The 24336-nt window shown below is 41.6% G+C and overlaps 1 protein-coding gene and 1 long non-coding RNA gene across 2 annotated transcripts in view; one reads left to right on the forward strand and one right to left on the reverse strand.

Moving 5' to 3' along the window:
- LOC112250118 overlaps positions 1-24336 on the reverse strand; it is a 36481-nt gene that overhangs the window by 9293 nt on the left and 2852 nt on the right. The window lies entirely within an intron of this gene.
- Positions 5348-21657, forward strand: LOC112252866 (cytochrome P450 1B1). Its single transcript, XM_024424552.2, has 3 exons — positions 5348-5694; positions 5859-6879; positions 16982-21657. The coding sequence occupies exons 2-3, from the start codon at positions 5867-5869 to the stop codon at positions 17592-17594; spliced, it is 1626 nt and encodes a 541-aa protein (XP_024280320.1). The 5' UTR covers positions 5348-5694; positions 5859-5866; the 3' UTR covers positions 17595-21657.

A 24336-nucleotide genomic window follows, 5' to 3' on the forward strand; every position in this document is an offset into this window, starting at 1 on the left:
GCACAAAGCGAGATCCAAATGCAGGCACAGGAGGCAGATGGTTTAACTCTGATATTTATTATAACAAAAGGGTTAGGCAAAAGGCAGGTCGGGGACAGGTGAGAGTTCATAAACCAGGTCAGAGTCCAAACAGTACCAGGCGATAGGCAGGCTCGAGGTCAGGAGAGGCAGGGGTACAATCTTCTTAACCTTTATTTAACCAGGAAGGGCTCATTGAGATTTCAAATCTCTTTTTCAAGAGCGTCCTGGCCAAGATAGGCAGCACCAAGTCATTACAAAAATTACAGACAAACATGAAAAAATACAAGTAATCTTGTAAAAACCATAGAATTCACTAGAGTATAACAAAATCAAAAACAGCTAATTAAAAACATTGATTCCCTGACCTGTCAGTCTCAAGATCATTCATCAGTGATTTAAAAATACCAATTGTGACAAGTTCTTCCAGTTTAAAAGTATTTTGTAAGGCATTCCAAGACGATGGCGCAGAGTACAAAAAAAGTCCTTTTACCAAATTTAGTTTGGACATTTGGAACAGTTAGCAGGATAAAATCCAGCGAACGAAGAGAGTACCCACCACATTTCTGAACAATAAAAATGCCCAAATAAAAAAGATAGTAAACCCCAAATGGTTTTGTAAATAAAAGTATACCAGTGACTGAGCCTACGAGTGACTAAAGAAGGCCAGCCAACCCTTTTTTTTTAAATATTTATTTAACTAGGCAAGTCAGTTAAGAACAAAATCTTGTTTTCAATGACAGCCTAGGAACAGCAGGTTAACTGCCTATTCAGGGGTAGAATGACAGATTTGTCCCTTGTCAGCTCGGGGGTTTGAACTTGCAACCCTCCAGTTACTAGTCCAACACTCTAACCACTAGGCCTGGTTAGAGTGTTTATTTGTGCATAAAAATGCACAAATAAAAAGCTAGTAAACCCAAAATAGCTTTGTAAATAAAAGTATACCAGTGACTGAGCCTATGAGTGACTAGAGAAGGCCAGCCAACCCTGGTATACAAAGTGCAGTGGTGCATAAGGGTTTTGCAGTTTAAAATGTATCTCAAAGTACCATGGTAAAGGGTGTCAATTGTTTGAGCTCAATTGACACCCTTTACCATGGCTCTTTGAGATAAAAAAAATAAAAAAACATTTCAGTTATTTGCAAAGCACTACTAGCTAGGTAACTTAGATGGTGAAATATAATGCTCCACTCAAATTGAACTTGAACTTGTTGACTGATGCCATGGTGGTGGCTGCAAAGAAGAAGGGAGCAGCTGAGTACCAGAAGACTGCAGCCAAGGCAGCACTGCCCCATCTGTCAGGTACTATTGGTTGGTACTCTATGTGCCTTTAGGTTCCTCTCCGTGTGTAGGCTATTGTACTGGCCTGTGTGGTACAGTATTTCATATGTGTAGCAGTTTGTTGCATCTTATTGCTTAGTTTATCATTTGTGTCAACTTTGAATTCAATCTAAGCTACAGATTGTTAAGTTCCTCCATTTTGTACTTGACCTTTATAGATGCAGACCCAAAGACATTCAAGCAGCAGTTTAAGCACAAGTATCCCAAGTCTCCAAAGGTCCCAGTGCTGGTTCATGTGCAGGCCTAAGTGACCATACACACGCAAATGGATCTACAGCAAGGGTAGGACATTATTTAAACCACCATGTTGTTAACAAAATGCTGTCTTCAATGCTTAAGCTGTATTGTGTATGGCTCAATGTGTGGAAATCCGTCTGTCCCATCAGGACGGATTACAAAAAGAAAACCAGCCCTGTCGCGGACCAGGATGTTTTGCTCCCTGACAGACTAAATAACTTCTTTGCTCGCTTTGAGGACAATACAGTGCCACTGACATGGCTCGCTACCAAAACCTGCGGACTCTCCTTCACTGCAGCCGACGTGAGTAAAACATTTAAAGGTGTTAACCCTCGCAAGGCTGCAGGCCCAGACGGCATCCCCAGCCGCGTCCTCAGAGCATGCGCAGACCAGCTGGCTGGTGTGTTTCCGGGCATATTCAATCAACCCTTATCCCAGTCTGCTGTTCCCACATGCTTCAAGAGGGCCACCATTGTTCCTGTTCCCAAGAGAGCTAAGGTAACTGACCTAAACGACTACCATCATCATGAAGTGCTTTGAGAGAAAAGTCAAGGACCATATCACCTCCACCCTACCTGACACCCTAGACCCACTCCAATTTGCTTACCACCCCAATAGGTCCACAGACGACGCAATCTCAACCACACTGCACACTGCCCGAACCCATCTGGACAAGAGGAATACCTATGGGAGAATGCTGTTCATCGACTACAGCTCGGCATTCAACACCATAGTACCCTCCAAGCTCGTCATCAAGCTCGAGACCCTGGGTCTCGACCCCGCCCTGTGCAACTGGGTACTGGACTTCCTGACGGGCCGCCCCCAGGTGGTGAGGGTAGGTAACAACATCTCCACCCCGCTGATCCTCAACACTGGGGCCCCACAAGGGTGCGTTCTGAGCCCTCTCCTGTATTCCCTGTTCACCCACGACTGCGTGGCCATGCACACATGCAACAATCATCAAGTTCGCAGACGACACTACAGTGGTAGGCTTGATTACCAGCAACGACGAGACGGCCTACAGGGAGGAGGGGAGGGCCCTTGGAGTGTGGTGTCAGGAAAATAACTTCACACTCAACGTCAACAAAACACAGGAGATGATCGTGGACTTCAGGAATTAGCAGAGGGAGCCCCCCCCTATCCACATCGACGGGACAGTCGTGGAGAGGGTAGTAAGTTTTAAGTTCCTCGGCGTACACATCACGGAAAAACTGAATTGGTCCACCCACACAGACAGCGTTGTGAAGAAGGCGCAGCAGTGCTTCTTCAACCTCAGGAGGCTGAAGAAATTCGGCTTGTCACCAATAGCACTCACAAACTTCTACAGATGCACAATCGAGAGCATCCTGTCGGGCTGTATTACCGTCTGGTACGGCAACTGCTCCGCCCACAACCGTAAGGCTCTCAAGAGGGTAGTGAGATCTGCACAACGCATCCCCGGGGGCAAACTACCTGCCCTCCAGGACACCTACACCCCATGATGTCAAAGAAAGGCCATAAAGTTCATCAAGGACAACAACCACCCGAGCCACTGCCTGTTCACCCCGCTATCATCCAGAAGGCGAGGTCAGTACAGGTGCATCAAAGCAGGGACCTCCAGCTCACTTTAATAATGGAAATTTATGGAAATTTATGTAAAAAATCTAGCACTATCCACTTTAAAAAATGCCACTTAATATAATGTTTACATACCCTACATTACTCATGTCATAGGTATATGTATATACTGTACTCTATATTATCATACCCTGATGAAGACAGCTTGGCTGTCAAAACGTTGGTAATTAAATGTTTGCATCTGAGCTCCTAGAGTGTGGGGCTCTCTTTTATTTTCAAGTTTTCTACTCCGCTAGCCAGCACCTCGCCTAAATAGGTGTGCGTTTCTTTTTCTTCTAGATTATACTGTACTCTATATCATCTACTGCATCTTGCCATCTTTATGCAATCCATGTATCACTAGCCACTTTAAAATATGCCACTTTTATGTTTACATACCCTACATTACTCATCTCATATGTATAGGTACTCGATACCATCTACTGCATCTTGCCTATGCCATTCTGTACCATCACTCATTCATATATCTTTATGTACATATTATTTATCCCTTTACACTTGTGTGTATAAGGTAGTAGTTGTGGAATTGTTAGGTTAGATTGCTCGTTGGTTATTACTGCATTGTCGGAACTAGAAGCACAAGCATTTCGCTACACTCGCATTAACATCTGCTTATCATGTGTATGTGACAAATAACATTTGATTTGATTTGAGTTTGTTTCCTGGCAACGACCACAAGGGCGTTTCAAAGAGCTGTCAGTCAAGGCGATTTCATGAATACCCACTCAGCCCATTCATTCAGGCTTCCTGATAGTTAGAGATGAGAGAAAAGGTACAATTTCCTTTAATTCTGAGCATTTTAATAGCGTAGAAATATTGAATGATGTTTTGGTCATTCAAAGTCTATTTTTTACATGGGAAATAAGATGACTGTGCGGGTTCAACAGTTACAAAGTTATTGCATGGATGCTTGAAATCCAGTTATGTTGAAACCCGGTCTCTGTCATGTATTGTAGGCCTATATTATCAGGCCTCAATAAGGGAATAAAACAATGGACTATCAGCCTATAATTATAATTTAAAAATAATGTATGGTTATTATTCATAATTATTACCATTATCATGTTTGTATAGCCTAGAATATTCATGATTAATAATATCATTATAATTATAAATTAATACTGACATATTTTACTTGTTGAAAATTGTAGGCTATATTCCTGTATAATAAGAAATAAAACTACAAGAAAAACCCAGTCAGTCTACAAGAATGTTTTTTGTCTTCTATTCATGAGTATGATCCTCTGTAGCCTATATGTAGGCTAAACACATTAGGACCCTGTTTTATTCATAGCATATGAAAAATACATGTTCTTAGATCCACTTGAAACTCGTCCCCTGCAATTAGCTCAACTGTAAATGACACAAATTCGTTTGAAATCCTTAATAAATTACAATATCAGATCATTTGAAAGAATGGATGAGTAGGCCCGTACACCCAAGCTTTATTTGCGTAAATTTCAACACAGTTCAAATTAAATAAGTCCTCTCATTTGCTGTATGTTAAGATATTGAATGCTATTGAATTTGAATAAACAATAGCTTTCATCAGACACGAACTATCATTTAAAAAAAGAATGATATTTCATTATGGTTGTGAATCATCAACTACATTCAGCAGCGGGACGATTTTTTCTTGAGCGGATGGTCAGGGGGCCGGGACATAATTACAAATCATTTGTAGACTGAAATTTGACAGCAAGAATCCCAAAGAGATATCATATTTGACTAAACCATAATCATTTCAAACCTTGCATACATTTGTAAATGTTCACTTCTTTCTCTCTAGTATGTGTGGGAATCCTTGAGAACAGATTTCCAAAATTAAAATTACTTCAGCTGATTTCCTGGTGTTTTTTTTAAAGTCTTTTATGTTAAACAATTATTATTGTTATATGTTTTTAATCAAAAATATTTATTTTAGCTCAGAAAACAAAGTAAAACCTCCCGCGGGCCAAATTCGCCCAGCCGGCTGCCAGTTGGGGAACACTGGACTTGGTGTGTCGGAGAGACAGACAGAGAGGGAGAGAGAGAGGGGAGAGTAAGGGGGAGGGAGGGGAGCTGACAGCTCTTACAACAAACCACGACTCAGACGCTGACGAGCTATGATGCTATTTGACACTTCTGTTTAAGATAAATCATAACTTGGGACAACAGAAGGCTATTCACATGTGGAGAGTGGAAGGTCTGGAACTGCACGATAATATAAATAAAGTTACTGGACATAATAACTGCATTTATTTTTCTGTCTATTGCGCAGGTTTTGCGGATTTCATTCTTCAATAAATCGTACTTTCAAGCTGGATCCGCTATATAAATAAGTGAGACCTAATGAGCGCGCTTCTTGTGTTTACATTAAAACGTAGCCTTACAATCTGCATCGACGGGATAGGAGTTTATTCATCCAAACATTAGGAACAGACAAACTACAATTAACATCAGGCTGTTATTTTCTTAGAAGAAGCAACAAACGAACTGCAAGGTGGTGCTTATTCATTCCCGGTATTTTGTGCCATATTTTGCTCTGTAATAATATTTCCGCTAGACTATATTTGTGTCTCAAAATAATGACTATTGAATTTACGTGTATTTTGCCCTATTAATTAATGATTTTTTTTTATAGAACTAACTTATTGCTTTCTCTAGGCTCCATAATGGACTTGCAAGTTATATTCGAAGAGATGACTCGGCCAATGCCAAGGAGTATTGGCCTGCTATTGGCGTCTTTGACTTTTCTCTTTGCCATGCTCCTGTGGCGCAGGATCAGGCGGAGCTGGGAAGTACACAGCCCGCCTGGACCGTTCGCTTGGCCGGTCATTGGGAACGCAGTAGAGCTTGGCAACACTCCTCACCTCTATTTCTCTCGCATGTCACGGAAATATGGGGATGTCTTTCAAATCAAACTCGGCTGCCGGGACGTTGTGGTACTGAATTGCGACGCAATCAGGCAGGCGCTCATCAAAAAGGGATATGATTTCGCAGGCAGACCTGACTTTGCCTCGTTTCAATATGTTTCCAATGGCGATGGCATTGCTTTTGGTACATTTAGCGAATGGTGGAAAGTGCATCGAAAAGTGGCCCAATCTACTGTTCGGATGTTTTCTACTGGCAACATGCACACCAAAAAGGCCTTCGAAAACCATGTTGTCTGCGAAGTAAGGGAGCTGCTCCATATTTTCCTGGTAAAAACTAAAGAGCACCAATATTTCCAGCCAATGACATACTTGGTGGTATCAACCGCTAACGTAATGACCGCCGTGTGCTTTGGAAAGAGGTATTCATACGACGACGAAGAGTTTGCGCAAGTGGTGGGACGAAACTATCAATTCACCCAAACAGTGGGAGCTGGAAGCATCGTGGATGTTATGCCTTGGCTCCAGTATTTCCCCAACCCAATAAAAAACATATTTGAAAACTTTAAAGAGCTCAACCAGGAGTTCAGTAAATTTATCCTTAATAAAGTTGTCGAGCATCGAAAGACCATTCAGTCAAGCACCATCCGGGACATGACAGATGCTTTCATCATGGCATTGGACCATCCCAAGGACAGCTCACCAAGGGTCTCACCAGGCAAAGATTATGTGCCACCCACTATCAGTGATATTTTTGGAGCAAGCCAAGATACACTATCTACTGCACTTCAGTGGATAATGCTGATACTTGTGAGGTAATACATATTAATTTTGAATCAGCTAAAGTGAAATGAAAGTACTATTTTTCTCACATGGTATGTTCTGTTAACAATCACCTATGTGTAAAATTGAGAAAGCCCAACATGTAAAGTGAATAATTTATATGCGTAAAGTGGAGAAAACCTATGCCTAAATTGGAGAAAGCTATTTTTTACTGGGACAATTACTTAACCTCCTAGTATGCCACCATCTCACAATCAACATTAAAAAAACGAAAGAGCACTTATGCTCTGCTCTTTCATTGTTGGTAGGGTACTGTACTTGCTCTTGAATTCGGCACTTCAGTAGCAGAACTATGATGTTACGTAATAGTATTAAATATCAGAAGCGCCAAGGCAGGTATTGGCAGCCTAAAATGAGGACTCGGCTGTTTTTTCCTAAACTATCGCTTCAAGAAATAACGTATTCTGAGCAGTAGAACATGCTGTGTGTTGCCAGTTGGATTAACAGTAGGCATACTGTAGCTTGTTTGCGCAGGAAAAATAAAAGCGTTTACATACCTAGTAATTAATGCAATTGTTCTGAAGCTGATTGAGGACCTTATTAGTGATTAATGTGTTTTGTTTTATTTATATTTTGATGTCTGCACTTTCTGTCATTTCTGTAATTTTGGGCTCATCTGTAAAAGACACCTTAGTCTCAGTATGACTCCCTGATAAAGTAAATGTTAAATAAAAAGTAAATAAAAGTGATAATGACCTTGAAGCCAGTATTTGTAGGATATATTCGCACGATTTGATTTCGTCTCAGGACTAACAATCGGGCATTATCACTTAATTATACAAGTGGTGGGTCTAATTCTGAATGCTAGTTAAAAGCGCATTTCAGCCGGTGTCTATTCCACAAGTTACCATCAGCTAAATATACGACATTAAAATGCCCATTAACTCTGTTCCATCTGACTGCGCAATCCACTGTCTCATCAGCCCAGCCAAGAAATTAATACACTTGATCTCCACTATAAAAAACATCTAGATATTATCTCACATTTGTTTTTGACCAACATTTCGTTTTCAACAGCGGAGGTTTGTCTAAAGAGAGAGTACATTTTCTATGCCAGGCGAAATCGTGCCTCATGAGCTCATTGTTATTGATGTATCCAAATAAATGTCTCTAGAAAACAGTTAAACAAATAAAAATGCAGATACTTTGCTGTTATTCTGGCTGCACTTTTTGACGTGACTGTAAATTAGCCGTAGTTGGCTAGCTACCCAGCTAGCACAGTGGATTTGGGCCGATTCCCGCTGAGAGTCGGGGCACTCCGCTGAGAGTCAGACTTGGCCGACCTCAGGTGGCCCAGAGACTGGGCCGCCTTTGGCAGTATTACCACAGATAGATGAGTAGAACATCTTTGGTATTACTTATGGCTAGGATTCCGGGCCGCAACTGGGCCGATTCCTCATTGCTAGCTGGGTATAAAGTAAGGGATAAGAACGTTGCCAGCCAGTATGGAAATGGAACATTCAGAACTAACGACTGGGTCACGTCCATAAATACGGAGCAAAAAGACTGAACAACTGGGTCCCGTCTATGGCAACCAAACCAATAGAACAAATGACTAGCCGGCTTGGGTAGCAACACCAGATTAGAGTTGGGACAACATATAATGGAATGATGAAATAGTATGAATAAATTAATCAAAACAAAGTTTTTAATGAAAATATCTCAATCATTATCTGAATATGTTGGTAACCCATGTTTAAAAGTGATAATGCAATCGAATGTATCATTGGAGGATATATTGGCAAGGTTTGCCGGCTCTTGACATCGTCTCGGGCCTAACAACAGCCATGCAAATATATCCTCAAAACACCGGGTTCTCTGCAATTACAGTGCATTCGGAAAGTATTCAGACCCCTTGACTTTTTCCACGTTTTGTTACGTTACAGCCTTATTCTAAAATTGATGAAATTGTTTTTTTTTACTCATCAATCTACACACAATACCCCATAATGTCAAAGCAAAAGCAAAAACTGAAATATGACATTTACAGAAGTATTCAGACCCTTTACTCAGTAGTTTGTTGAAGCACTTTTGGCAGCGATTACGGTCTTTTTGGGTAGAAAGCTACAAGCTTTGCACATCTGTATTTGGGGAGTTTCTCACATTGTTCTGTACAGATCCTCTCAAGCTTTGTCAGTTTGGATGGGGAGCGTAGCTGCACAGGTATTTTCAGGTTTCTCCAGAGATGAGGTCTGTCCAACGCTGGTCCGACCAAGCTGACTCCACACTCCAAAACTGCTTCCATCACGTGGACTGGGATATGTTTCGTATTGCGTCAGATAACAACATTGACGAATACGCTGATTCGGTGTGCGAGTTCATTAGAACGTGCGTTGAAGATGTCGTTCCCATAGCAACGATTAAAACATTCCCTAACCAGAAACCGTGGATTGATGGCAGCATTCGCGTGAAACTGAAAGCGCGAACCACTGCTTTTAATCAGGGCAAGGTGACTGGTAACATGACCGAATACAAACAGTGCAGCTATTCCCTCCGCAAGGCTATCAAACAAGCTAAGCGTCAGTACAGAGACAAAGTAGAATCTCAATTCAACGGCTCAGACACAAGAGGCATGTGGCAGGGTCTACAGTCAATCACGGACTACAAGAAGAAAACCAGCCCAGTCACGGACCAGGATGTCTTGCTCCCAGGCAGACTAAATAACTTTATTGCCCGCTTTGAGGACAATACAGTGCCACTGACACAGCCTGCAACGGAAACATGCGGACTCTCCTTCACTGCAGCCGAGGTGAGTAAGACATTTAAACGTGTTAACCCTCGCAAGGATGCAGGCCCAGACGGCATCCCCAGCCGCGCCCTCAGAGCATGCGCAGACCAGCTGGCCGGTGTGTTTACGGACATATTCAATCAATCCCTATACCAGTCTGCTGTTCCCACATGCTTCAAGAGGGCCACCATTGTTCCTGTTCCCAAGAAAGCTAAGGTAACTGAGCTAAACGACTACCGCCCCGTAGCCCTCACTTCCGTCATCATGAAGTGCTTTGAGAGACTAGTCAAGGCCCATATCACCTCCACCCTACCTGACACCCTAGACCCACTCCAATTTGCTTACCGCCCAAATAGGTCCACAGACGATGCAATCTCAACCACACTGCACACTGCCCTAACCCATCTGGACAAGAGGAATACCTATGTGAGAATGCTGTTCATCGACTACAGCTCGGCATTCAACACCATAGTACCCTCCAAGCTCGTCATCAAGCTCGAGACCCTGGGTCTCGACCCCGCCCTGTGCAACTGGGTACTGGACTTCCTGACGGGCCGCCCCCAGGTGGTGAGGGTAGGCAACAACATCTCCACCCCGCTGATCCTCAACACTGGGGCCCCACAAGGGTGCGTTCTGAGCCCTCTCCTGTACTCCCTGTTCACCCACGACTGCGTGGCCACGCACGCCTCCAACTCAATCATCAAGTTTGCGGACGACACAACAGTGGTAGGCTTGATTACCAACAACGACGAGACGGCCTACAGGGAGGAGGTGAGGGCCCTCGGAGTGTGGTGTCAGGAAAATAACCTCACACTCAACGTCAACAAAACTAAGGAGATGATTGTGGACTTCAGGAAACAGCAGAGGGAACACCCCCCTATCCACATCGATGGAACAGTAGTGGAGAGGGTAGCAAGTTTTAAGTTCCTCGGCATACACATCACAGACAAACAGAATTGGTCCACTCACACAGACAGCATCGTGAAGAAGGCGCAGCAGCACCTCTTCAACCTCAGGAGGCTGAAGAAATTCGGCTTGTCACCAAAAGCACTCACAAACTTCTACAGATGCACAATCGAGAGCATCCTGGCGGGCTGTATCACCGCCTGGTACGGCAACTGCTCCGCCCACAACCGTAAGGCTCTCCAGAGGGTAGTGAGGTCTGCACAACGCATCACCGGGGGCAAACTACCTGCCCTCCAGGACACCTACACCACCCGATGTTACAGGAAGGCCATAAAGATCATCAAGGACAACAACCACCCGAGCCACTGCCTGTTCACCCCGCTATCATCCAGAAGGCGAGGTCAGTACAGGTGCATCAAAGCTGGGACCGAGAGACTGAAAAACAGCTTCTATCTCAAGGCCATCAGACTGTTAAACAGCCACCACTAACATTGAGTGGCTGCTGCCAACACAATGACACTGACACTGACTCAACTCCAGCCACTTTAATGATGTAAAATGATGTAAAATATATCACTAGCCACTTTAAACAATGCTACCTTATATAATGTTACATACCCTACATTATTCATCTCATATGCATACGTATATACTGTACTCTATATCATCTACTGCATCCTTATGTAATACATGTATCACTAGCCACTTTAACTTTGCCACTTTGTTTACATACTCATCTCATATGTATATACTGTACTCGATACCATCTACTGTATCTTGCCTATGCTGCTCTGTACCATCACTCATTCATATATCTTTATGTACATATTCTTTATCCCCTTACACTGTGTATAAGACAGTAGTTTTGGAATTGTTAGTTAGATTACTTGTTGGTTATTACTGTATTGTCGGAACTAGAAGCACAAGCATTTCGCTACACTCGCATTAACATCTGCTAACCATGTGTATGTGACAAATAAAATTTGATTTGATTTGATTTGAGATGTTTGATTGGGTTCAAGTCCGGGCTCTGGCGGGGCAACTCAAGGACATTCAGAGACTTGTCCCGAAGCGACTCCTGTATTGTATTGGCTGTATGTTTAGGGTCATTGTCCTGTTGGAAGGTGAACCTTTGCCACAGTCTGAGGTCCTGAGCGCTCTGGAGCAGGTTTTCATCAAGGATCTCTCTGTACTTTGCTCTGTTCATCTTTCCCTGACTAGTCTCCCAGTCCCTGCCCCTGAAAACCATCCCCACAGCATGATGCTGCCATTACCATGCTTCACTGTAGGGATGGTGCCAGGTTTCCTCCAGAAGTGACGCTTGGCATTCAGGCCAAAGAGTTCAATCTTGGTTTCATCAGTCCAGAGAATGTTGGTTGTTCAAAACTTCTTCAATTTAAGTATGATGGATGCCACTGTGTTCAAGGGAGCTTTCAATGCAGCAGAATTTTTTTGGTATCCTTCCCCAGATCTGTGCCTCGACACAATCCTGTCTCGGAACTCTACAAACAATTCCTTCGACCTCATGACTTGGGTTTTGCTCTGACATGCACTGTCAATTGTGGGACCTTATGTAGACAATTGTGTGTCTTTCCAAATCATGTCCAATCAATTGAATTTACCACAGGTTGACTCGAATGAAGATGTAGAAACATCTCAAAGATGATCAATTGAAACAGGATGCACCTGAACTCAGTTTTGAGTGTTATAGCAAATGGTCTGAATACTTATGTAAATAAGGTATTTTTTAGATTTTGTTTATTGTTTTTTGTTTATTTTTTATTTTAGGGGATAGATCAGCTTTAGTAGTGCAGATATATTGTAGATTCCATCAATGTAATTGTCTGCTTCATTTCAAATCCTGCATACATTTTTTTGTAAATATATAAACATATCTTTTTGAAATATATTTTCCTTTCTTTTCCTCCCCTAACCCTACCACCCCTCAACTAATTTGAGTAAACTAATAAACAACAACACTTAGGCTTCTACTTCCAGCTTATACATACTATATACATTTTACGGACACAATGTATTTTACAATAGTTATCTTTTGTTTGTATTTAATTCCATCCTTCAGCTACCATCGACCCCTCCAATCTATGTCTGAAGCCCATCCAGTTTAATTTGTATTTGCCATATATTTTTCAACTGTGCTGTGATGTTTCACAAAAGTTCCAAACCTTTCTATTCTCATAGTTTCTACAGATTGTAAATTAAAGATAAACATTTTTGCTAAAAGTAGTATTATGTTATTGATTGATTGATTATGACTTTTCAAATACCCCAGGAGTGCTATCTGCAGAGTTAGCTCCAGGTAAATGTTGCACTTCTCCAACCATTCATGGACCTGCGACCAAAAACAAGCTACATATGGACAGTACCAAAACAAATCATCTCTTCGCACCAAAATCTGCAGAGCTGGGATGGTTCTATCCCCCATATATATAACGTTCTATTGGTTACAAGAATTTTGTATAATAATTTAAATAAATTCAAAGTTTTGAATCCGGTGTTGTTTTGCATATCAGTTCATAAACTATGTGCCATGGAATCGGTACATCGAAAATCTCTTACCAACTATTTTGCATTCTACAGTATGTAGCACCTCTGCCAATTCTATGGTCCTTAAACAAAACTGGTATACTTTTTTATTTATCACAATTATTCCTTGAAAATATTTAATGCAGGACTAACAGACAAGTTCCTTACTTTTTCCCGCTTCCACTTGCCTCTTCCATTTTTGTGGCAATGCTGCAATTAGTTGGTTGTAATTTTGGATAGCGCAGACATTTCCATATATTTTTGTTAGCTGCATGTGTGACATAACTCCACCAGTCCTATTTCTGATAACATTTACAAAGATTATAACTTCTAAAAAAAAGAAATTGTTGAAAAATTATGTTTTTTTAATCAATTAGTTTAACCACAATATTTGCTGTATTATTTGTTCTGCCTTTTCTGATGGAGTGCTATATAAGAGGGAAGTAATCAGGGAGGTGATGAAGTCCAGGTGTGCCTAATGAGGCGCAGGTGTGTGTAATGAAGGTTGCCAGGTGTGCGTAAAGGATGGTTTGCCAGGTATGTGTAAGGATGGGTTGCCAGGACAGGTGGTTACTAGACTGGCGATGTCGAGTGCTGAACAAGGGGAGCAGGAGTGGACGAGAGGACAACGCTGGCCAGGAAGACGGCCCCAAGGACGAAGAGCGGGCCGGTTTGGGCGGCGAAGGTGGAAATCTCTGATGATGTTGGGATCTAGAATGTCGTCCACCGGAACCCAAAACCGCTCCTCTGGACCGTACCCCTCCCAGACCACCAGGTACTGTAACCTACCTCCATGACATCTGTCGTTCAGGAGGGAACTGACGGCATACGTGGGACTACCCTCGATGTCCAGTGGAGGAGGAGGGGTGGGAGACTGCATCAGCGAGGGGACCAGGAACCACCGGCCTGAGGAGGGAAACGTGAAAAGAGGGTGAGATCCGGTAGTCATTGGGAAGGTGTAATTGGTAAGTTAACTCATTGACCCTCTGGAGGACTTTTAATGGCCCCACAAACCGGGGACTCAGCTTCTGGCAGGGCAGGCGGAGCGGGAGGTTTCTGGTGGAGAGCCAGAAGCGTTCACCAGGCTTGAAAACGGGTGCCTAACTGCGGTGGCAGTCCACCTGCTCCTTCTGGTGCTGGACGGCGCATTGGAGCCTCATGTGGGAAACGTCCCAAACCTGCCCTGCGCACCGGAACCACTCATCCATCGCAGTGCCTTTGGTTTGGCACAAGGTCCACGGAGCCAGGCTGGTGCCCCAGGATGCACTGGAAGCTAGACAACCACGTGGAGGAGTGAGGAAGTGAGTTTTGGGCGTACTCTGCCCAGGGAAGGTACCAGGCCCACTTCCTCTGTGGGTTCTGACTGTGACTCCTCAGCAACCTCCCCAGCTCCTGGTTGGTCCTTTCCACCTGTATGTTGGACTGAGGCCGTTACCTGGATGTGATGCTGAATGTGACCCCCAGCTTCTCCATGAAGGCTCTCCATATATGTGACGTGAATTGGGGACCACGGGTGGCGACGAAGTCCTCCAGAATGCCATAGTGCTGGTGTTTTGCAGGTACTATTTAATGAAGCGGCCAGTTGAGGAGATATGAGGTGTCTGTTTCTCAAACTAGACACTGTAATGTACTTGTCCTCTTGCTCAGTTGTGCACCGGCCTCCTACTCCTCTTTCTATTCTGGTTAGAGCCAGTTTGCGCTGTTCTGTGAAGGGAGTATTACACAGCGTTGTACGAGATCTTCAGTTTCTTGGCAATTTCTCACATGGAATAGCCCTCATTTCTCAGAACAAGTATAGACTGACGAGTTTCAGAAGAAAGATATTTGTTCCTAGCCATTTTGAGCCTGTAATCGAACCCACAAATGCTGATGCTCCAGATACTCAACCTGTCTAAAGAAAGCCATTTTTATTGCTTATTTTATCAGGACAACAGTTTTCAGCTGTGCTAACATAATTGCAAAAGGGTTTTCTGATGGGTTTTCTGATATCCTGCTGCAGAGGATAAGTTTACGAGAGTTACCAGCCTCACAAATTGCAGCCGAAATAAATGTTTGCCAGAGTTCAAGTAACAGACACATCTCGACATCAACTGAAGACTTTGTGAATCAAACCTTCATGGTCAAATTGCTGCAAAAAAAACACTACTAAAGGACACCAATAATAAGAAGAGACTTGCTTGGGGCAAGAAACACGAGCAATGGACATTAGACCAGTCCTTTGGTTTGATGAGTCCACATTTTAAAGATATGGTTCCAACCAACAGGGCTATTTGACCAAGAAGGAGAGTGGTGGAGTGCTGTATCAGATGACCTGGCCTCCACAATCACCCGACCTCAACCCAATTGAGATGGTTTGGGATTAGTTGGACCGCAGAGAGAAGGAAAAGCAGCCAACAAGTGCTCAGCATATGTGGGAACTCTTTCAAGACTGTTGGAAAAGCATTCCAGGTGGTTGAGAGAATTCCAAGAGTGTGCAAAGCTTTCATCAACTGCAAAGGATGGCTACTTTGAAGAATCTAAAATCTAAAATCTATTTTGATTTGTTTAACACTTTGATTACTACATGATTCCATATGTGCTATTTCATAGTTTTGATCTCTTCACTATTATTCTACAATGTACAAAATAGTGATAATAAAGAATAACCGTTAAATGAGTAGGTGTATCCAAACTTTTGACTGGTACTGTATATTTTCAAAGAAGCATGTTTCATCGTTATTTGGACCATATAGATTAATGAGCTGTATCTGTTTATGGTCCAATAACATACTTAAAATCATCCATCTACCTTGCAGATCTGTTTGGACAATTTTCACATTTGGATAAAAATTATTGTTAATAAATTTAATCGCCCATTTTGTGTTTCTTTGCACATGGGAGAAATCCTTTTTCTACACAACTTCATCTAAAATTGTTGTGAGTTTCCTGTAAACAGTAGATATTATATTCCTTGTCTTTTAGCCAGGTAAATACTGATCGTCTTTTCTTATTATCTGTTAAGCCATTACAATTATAGCTGGCTATACTTATTTCACCATTTACCATACTGCGATACAAGCTTAAATTCTATTTATCATTATATATGTTGGTAAACTTACTATAAAAAAATGCCATAGTAATTGAGTGTCCATATAGCTGTACCATGATATTTGCATTGCTACTAAGTAAACCTTCAATTTTCATCCACTATTCCACCCGCTAGACCCCCCCCACGCCCCATCGGCAGACCATCTATGTCCCCCCGGATCCCAGGGCCCCGAGAGACCGGGACCCATCCTTCGAAAGAGCACACAGTAACACTCACAGAACAGAAGTAGATCAACCCCCAAAAACATTTCCAACGCCCTCACCTCGATTTGTATTATATATAGTTATCAATATAAATATTTACATTTATTTATATATATAAATACACATGGGCTTAGGTATTCGCACCCATTTCCTTTTTCACTTGTTTAACTCCACACTTTTCCAAACACAAAAACACACACCCCACCTTGCATCACAATACACCCACACATACCCACATACTGTTGCTTTCTATGTCCTCTGTTTGCTGTGTTTTCATCCCTACCATGTTGATTCTGAGTACTTTTTTTATTTGCAAAAATGTTTAAAAAAACTGTTTTCGCTTTATTGTTATGGGGTATTTGTTTGTAGATTAATGCGGACATTTTTTAAATTTAATCCATTTTAGAATATGCTGTAATGTCACAAAATGTGGAAATAACCTGTAACCTGCTGCCCATAGTTACCTACCCAAAATTATTTATCACTACTGTATTGAGAATGCCCTCAGTGTTGAAATAGAGGTTAGCTTCTCAATAGGAAATTATTTAGGAAATTATTGAATTACCTGTGATCTGAGTCTTCACCTTTGACCTTTTCCTATATAGGTTTCCTCATATTCAGCTGCGTCTCCAGGAGGAAGTAGACAAAGTGGTCGACCGGAGCCATCTGCCCATCATCGAGAATCAGTCCCAGTTGCCTTACGTGATGGCCTTCATCTACGAAATGATGCGCTTTACCAGCTTTGTGCCGCTCACCATCCCCCACAGCACCATCACCGACACCACCATCATGGGCTACACCATCCCCAAGGACACAGTGATCTTCATCAACCAGTGGTCCAGCAACCACGACCCCACCAAGTGGACACACCCGGAGACCTTTGACCCTCTGCGCTTCCTGGATCAGGACGGCTCACTGAACAAAGACCTGGCCAGCAGCGTGCTCATCTTCTCCTTGGGAAAGCGGCGGTGCATCGGAGAGGAACTGTCAAAGATGCAGCTGTTCCTATTTACAGCATTGCTGGTGCACCAGGCCCACTTTAGTCCCGACCCGGACAAGCCGCCCACCATTGACTACACCTACGGACTAACCCTGAAGCCCAATAACTTCTCCATAGCAGTCAGTCTACGGGACAGCATGGAAGTCCTGGAGAAGGCTAGTCAAAAGCCCCTCTATGGGGGGACTCAGGAGGACACAGTCAACTCCAGGTCAGACTGAGAATAGAGTCACTAAATTAAGCTTGAAAGAAAAAAACACTGAAGAACATTAATGAGCTGCAGTTCATCCTCATGTGCCATCAGGTATCAGCTACTATATAGTTATTATAAACGTATTTATGATCTAAATGTAACGGATGTCACCAGGGACGGACCTGGACGTTCTGCTGCCCTAAAGACAAAAATCTGCCGCCCCCTTGCTATCCCCGCTAAACTATGTACAGCAGTGGTCGGCAATAGGTTATGCCTTGGGCAAAAAAAATGTCTCAACTGAAATTCGGAGGAACAAAACATAATAGCAGCCCAATTCATAGGGCTACACTACAAATTAAATAAAAAATGTAACACATCTAGTTAGTAGGCAATATAATGAGTTCAATGTCATTAACATAGCCTAATATAATTTAATTGATAAAATCACCAATGTCTCTATTAAATTCGTTTGTCATATTTCTGTGTGCTTTGATTGGGGAAAAACATATTGCAATCAAAAGAAAATGTTGGGCTGTAAAAAAGAGGATAGTGAAAATATAAGTTTCAGGGAAGAATGGACAGAGAAGTAGGCTATCTTACCTTACTTATTCTTAATGTCAAACAGCTGTTTGCAAATAATTAAATCTTAGACATCCTTATGAATCTAAGCATGGCACTTTCAAAAGTTACCTTTCCACGCAGCTCTACCTACGCAGAAAAATATAGGCTTCAAACTGCTGGCTACTCCTCCATTGCATAACCCAAGAACAGAAGTGCTTCCCTAAAAGCTGCCTGGGTTTAAACAAACATATATTTTCAGAGAGTGAAAATGACAATTAATAGGGACAGACGTTAGGGACAGAATAGCAACGTCAATGTGTTTGTCTCCTTGAATATTATAGGCTGCAGCTCAGCTTCAGAATGTCATAGAGAGGAATCAATATATCCCAATATGCATCGGAGTCATGTCTTTCGCGGGCATTTTAAAGCTTGTTTCTACCATAAGGCATCACAGAGTTAAACATTGTTATAGAACCCTTTATATAATCTGTATACTTTTTATTCATTTATTTCAAAACATAAAGCAAACAATATATACCATTCTTGCCCTTTTCTTTAACCAAATGGTATGGGACACCCTCACTCAATTTGAGCCCAAACACACAAACACACCAAGCCATTCCCAGACACGGAGTTATTTAAAGAGTGCATGCGTATTGGAGGATTTGGCTATACCGACATCTATGCATAGCATAATTGTGTTTGTCAAACAGGTCGGCCTACCACGTCTTTGAATAGGACGAAATAGGCTCCAATTATATATGTAATTCTATGATTAGGGCCATAAAAAATGTTGGTGGGCGCGTGCACATATATGAGGTCCCTTACCGGGTAGAAAGGAATTTTACTTTAACCCCTGCATCGGAGAGTTACAATGTTGAAATCACTATGCAGCCAGCTGCCTATAGTAGGAAACCAAGTTTCTTACTAATAATATGCCACCTCTTATCACACATGGCACGACCCCAGAATTGTTACAATTAGAATAACAATAACACTTTTATTTAACATATAATTTAATATTCCTGTAGAACTGTAAAAAGAGAGATCGTTTGAGCTCTGCATAAATGCATGGCGGGCCTCGTTTCGCTGGAGCAGTGTAAAATAAGCTTTCTGTCACTGACGCAGCCGTGACAAATTTGGTTTATATACATATCGAATTTGATTGTCCAACATCAGTTTCAATATTTCTTCATTTTGTGGCCCGCCTAGAATGGCCTCTGCTGCATTGCAGTAAGTGATATTTTCTCTGGGTAGCTGTCCATGGTTCTGAAATCAAATCAAAGCTACACAGAATTTCCACAAACTTCAGAAAGTTGCTATAATTTGGCTCGTTCAGCCTGCGGGTGGTCCCACGTAGCGCAATGTTCTGGGTGGCCAATATGCGTATCAAGGCCTCTGCAGCACCTGTAGGGCTTGGGCATTAATAGTTTGCTTGAACACCAGACTGATCTCCAGCTCGTTCCACCTCTGAAAAATATCTAGGCGGTCATGCGACTTCTCAGGCGAGCTGAGGAGGTGGCACAGATTCTTCCAGTCCCTGGTTTCCATCCCTGAGCAGTGTAGATTTGTACTCGTGTGAGAGACAAAACAGAAAGCTGCATTGTTTTTGCTTGGAATAAAAGAGCCATGGTCTCGACCCTCTCTCCCCGTTCGCCATTCTCCTATTGTATTGGGCCACCGAAAATATTCGTTGCCCCTCATCTCTTTGGAAATTCCACTCCTTATCTTGATGTGGCCCAGCCTGCACTAACATATCCCGTAAATATGTTTTTTGTTGTTGTCTGGGAGTCGGATTTGGCACCACTGTCATCCGAGACCTGGCGCGACAAATCTGAGTTGGGGTCCCACATAGTTGAGTCTCCGCTGACATTGTTTGGAGGTGTGGCTAGACTGATGCGACAATCTGCCCAGAGAGCTGTCATCATCGGTGGAAGCGGATGGCTCTGACTCCTCCGGCTCGCCCTCTTCTCTGCTAGAACCAGAGAACGGGGGCTCGTCTGTCTCTGTGAATTTATGGCCTGTCCTTGGAGGTTTGCAGTGTGGTTGCAATAATTGAATAACATGGATTTCTACATTTATTTTGCGACGCTCGCGCACGCGACGTGTCCGGTCTGGTCAGCAGTGAGTTTCAAAAACCCCCATGTACTACATGAACACTATTTTCATACATCTATTTTTTCTTTGTTTTACGGGATATCACGCAAATAACTATGGATCATATTTTTTTAAATCAAAATTGCACAAGTATTGGCATATATTTCACTGGAACCTGACATAACATACAGTAGCTTGCAGTGCGGGAAATGGTCTGTTCTTACACACAGCCAATTGGCCACTTCAGTAACTATATTTTCTGACATACTGACTTGATTGATTGATTGATTCATTGATTGGTTGATTCAGTCTCTTCACTTGCATCCACCATCTCAACAAGTACCTTGTGTACCTTTTATGTCCCGAATATATCTCTAAATAAGGTCAATATGATACATTTTAATTAGCATATTTGGCACTAGCCAAAAAAGACAGGATATTCAAATGAGCAGCCCTTTCCTAAATTTGACATGCATTATGCACTAAGGTTTTACAGCAAACTCAGCTTATTATACCTGCTACTGCTATTGATATGCATATGGTGTAAAACATTTGAAGTTGAATAAAGTTTTAAAAAATCAAGGCAAACAGCTGCAACACGATTATAATATGATATTAAACAAAAAACACATTTTGGTAGTAATAACGTTTGTAGCAATATTAACAAAAATATGTGATTTGGTCCAATTAACTAAATCGATTATCATTGACCAAGGAGAGTTCAATTTCTTTCCTCAACTGTGCTATAACAACACTGATTGGATGGACTAAGTAAGTGGTCAGACTTTACTTTGCTTAGGCCTTATACCTGAGTAACTAATTACCAAAATAACTATCTTATACTTACTAGTACTTACTAACAGGCTAGTAAGTACTAGTAGTTACATGTAGTTATGCAGTAAGTACTACGTTATCCTGTTTCCTTTTGAAAAACAGAATTCGCAATAGTAAGTAGGCTACTTGCAAACCTGTACTTACATACATATCTAAACGTATTTCCATCATAGCTACACTGGAATGAGGCCATAATAGTTATGTGCTTCTGAATGCTGATTAACTTCTATTTTGTTCCAGATCCATACTCTGTTCCAATAGGCAAGGCAAGGGTGCACTGTAACAGAAACCTGTAAATTATACAGAAATGTGTTGTATTATCAACAGTCACATTTTTACTGCAGCATACTGTAAATTATGGTGCATTGTGGGAAAATGGTGTGGGCGGGGAAATAATTGCTGTATTTTGAATGGTACAGTAATTCTACCCCCCAAAATACAGTACTGTACCGTATCTTTGGAATGCCAAAAACCACTAGTGGGCTCCAGAGTGGTGCAGCATCTCAGTGCTAGAGACTCACTACAGACCCTGGTTTGATTCCAGGCTGTATCACAACCAGCAGTGATTGGGAGTCCCATAGGGCAGCGTCGTCATTGTAAATAAGAATTTGTTCTTAACTGATTTCCATAGTTAAATAAAGGTTAAATAAATACAAAATAGTGGGTGCATGGTATTGTTGTTTCTTGGGTATTAACATATTTTGAGGCGTGCCTTGTAAGATGCTATATATGATGTACCTGTGAGTGAGAATGCTGTACCAACTTAACTCCTATGTGGTTATAGTGACCCATCAATTTAAAATGTATTGGGGACAGATTGAAGTGGCAGAAATTCTTAAACTTTAAATGGTTTGGTCCCTTTTGCCCTGTAGTAGCTGCCAGTTTGGAAGCCTTTGTTAAGGCCACTAGATGTGCAAGTGATATAAAGAACCAAATATCAATTAATATGCTGTAATGTTTGTAAAAACTTTACCTAGCAGCCAATCTGCTTGCACCAATTCCTTGTAATTACAGTAAAACACTGTACAATACAAAGTACTCCCCTCAATTAATTTAATTCATTCATTCATCTATTCATTTTTTACAATATAATACAGTACATTTTCTGTGTGTCATTACATAGTACTTCCTTTTAAACCATATTTATATTGCAGAAGGTGTACTGTAATATGAAATAATGAACTTTACTTGCCACAAGCTGCTTGTAAACTACTGTCAATTTCACAGTAACACCTTTACAGTGTTACTAAGGGTACATTGTTTGCAAATGTAGCCTGTGTCTGTGAATTGCTGTAACATAAGGTACCAGTCAAAAGTTTGGACACACCTACTTAATTCAGGGTTTTTCTTTATTTTTACTATTTACTACATTGTAGAATAATAGTGAAGACATCAAAACTATGAAATAACACATATGGAATCATGTAGTAACCAAAAAAGTGTTAAACAAATCAAAATATATGTTATATTCTTCAAAGTAGCCACCCTTTGCCTTGGAATTCTCTCAACCAGCTTCATGAGGTAGTCACCAATCAGTTGTGTTGTGACAAGGTAGGGTTGGTGTACAGAAGATTGCCCTATTTGGCAAAAGACCAAGTCCATATTATGGCAAGAACAGCTCAAATAAGCAAAGAGAAACTACAAATGATGGACTGTCATTTATCTTTGCATATTTGAGCTGTACTTGCCATAATATGGACTTGGTATTTTACAAAATAGGGCTATCTTCATTATACCACCCCTACCTTGTCACAACACAACTGATTGGCTCAAACGCATTAAGAAGGAAATGTCACGATTGTCGTCGGGAGAAGCAGAGGAGGACCAAAGTGCAGCGTGGTACGTATCCATAATACTTTTAATCCAGAATGAATACACAAACAAAACCAACAAAACGATAAACGAACAGTTCTGACAGGTGCAACAAACACTAACCAGAAAATAATCACCCACAACTCAAAATGGGAAAACAGGCTACCTAAGTATGGCTCTCAATCAGAGACAACGATAGACAGCTGCCTCTGATTGAGAACCATACCACGCCAAACACATAGAAAACGAAATCCTAGACCTACAACATAGAATACCCACCCACATCACACCCTGACCAAACTAAAAATAGAAACATACAAAGCGGTCAGGGCGTGACAGGAAAGAAGTTGATTAAGAGAATGCCAACAGTGTGCAAAGCTGTCATCAAGGCAAAGGGTGGCTACTTTGAAGAATCTCCAATATAAAATATATTTTTATTTGTTTAACACTTTTTTGGTTACTACATGATTCCATATGTGTTATTTCATAGTTGTGATATCTTTATTATTATGCCTCAATGTAGAAAATAGTAAAATTAAGAAAAATCCTTGATTGAGTAGGTGTGTCCACATTTTTGACAGGTAGGGGAAGTATTCACACCCCTGAGTTTGTATATTTGGTCTTGTGTTTTAGATTATTGTCCTGCTGAAAGGTAAATTAATCTCCCGGCGGCTGGTGAAAACTAGAGTCTACCAAGCTTAGCTCCATCATTTCTTCTCCTGAAAAACTCCCCCGTCCTTAACGATTATGAGCATACCCATAACATGATGCAGTCAGCACTACACGTGAAAATATGGAGAGTGGTAGTAGTGTGTTGTAGGGTGTTGTAGTGTGTTGCACAGTAGTGTGTTGCATTGGACTTGCCCCAAACATAACACTGTGTATTCTGGGCAAAAAGTTAATTGTTTTGCAGTATACTTTAGTTCCTTGTTTCAAACAGGATGCATGTTTTGGAATATTTTTACTATGTACAGGCTTCCTTCTTTTCCCTCTGTCATTTAGGTTAGTATTGTTGAATAACTACAATGTTGATCCATCCTCAGTTTTTTTCTATCACAGCCATTAAGCTCTGTAATTGTTTTAAAGTCACCATTGGCCTCTGTGAAATCCCTGAGCAGTTTCCTTCCTCTCACGCAACTGAGTTCGGAAGGACGCCTGTGTCTTTGTAGTGACTGGGTGTATTGATATACCATCCAAAATGTAAATAATAACTTTGCCATGCTCAAAGGAGTATTCAATGTCTGCTTTCTTTTTACCCATTTACGAATAGATGCCCCTCTTTGCGAGGCATTGGAAAACCTCTCTGGTCTTCGTGGTTGAATCTGTGTTTGAAATTCACTGCTCGACCTTGGGATCTTACATATAATTCTGTGTGTGGGGCACAGAGATGAGGTAGTCATTCAAGAATCATCTCTATTATTACACACAGAGTGAATCCTTGCAACGTATGTGACTCAAGGTCATTT

Source organism: Oncorhynchus tshawytscha, linkage group LG01 (genome assembly GCF_018296145.1).
Source record: "Oncorhynchus tshawytscha isolate Ot180627B linkage group LG01, Otsh_v2.0, whole genome shotgun sequence".
NCBI classification, from domain to species: Eukaryota; Metazoa; Chordata; class Actinopteri; order Salmoniformes; family Salmonidae; genus Oncorhynchus; species Oncorhynchus tshawytscha.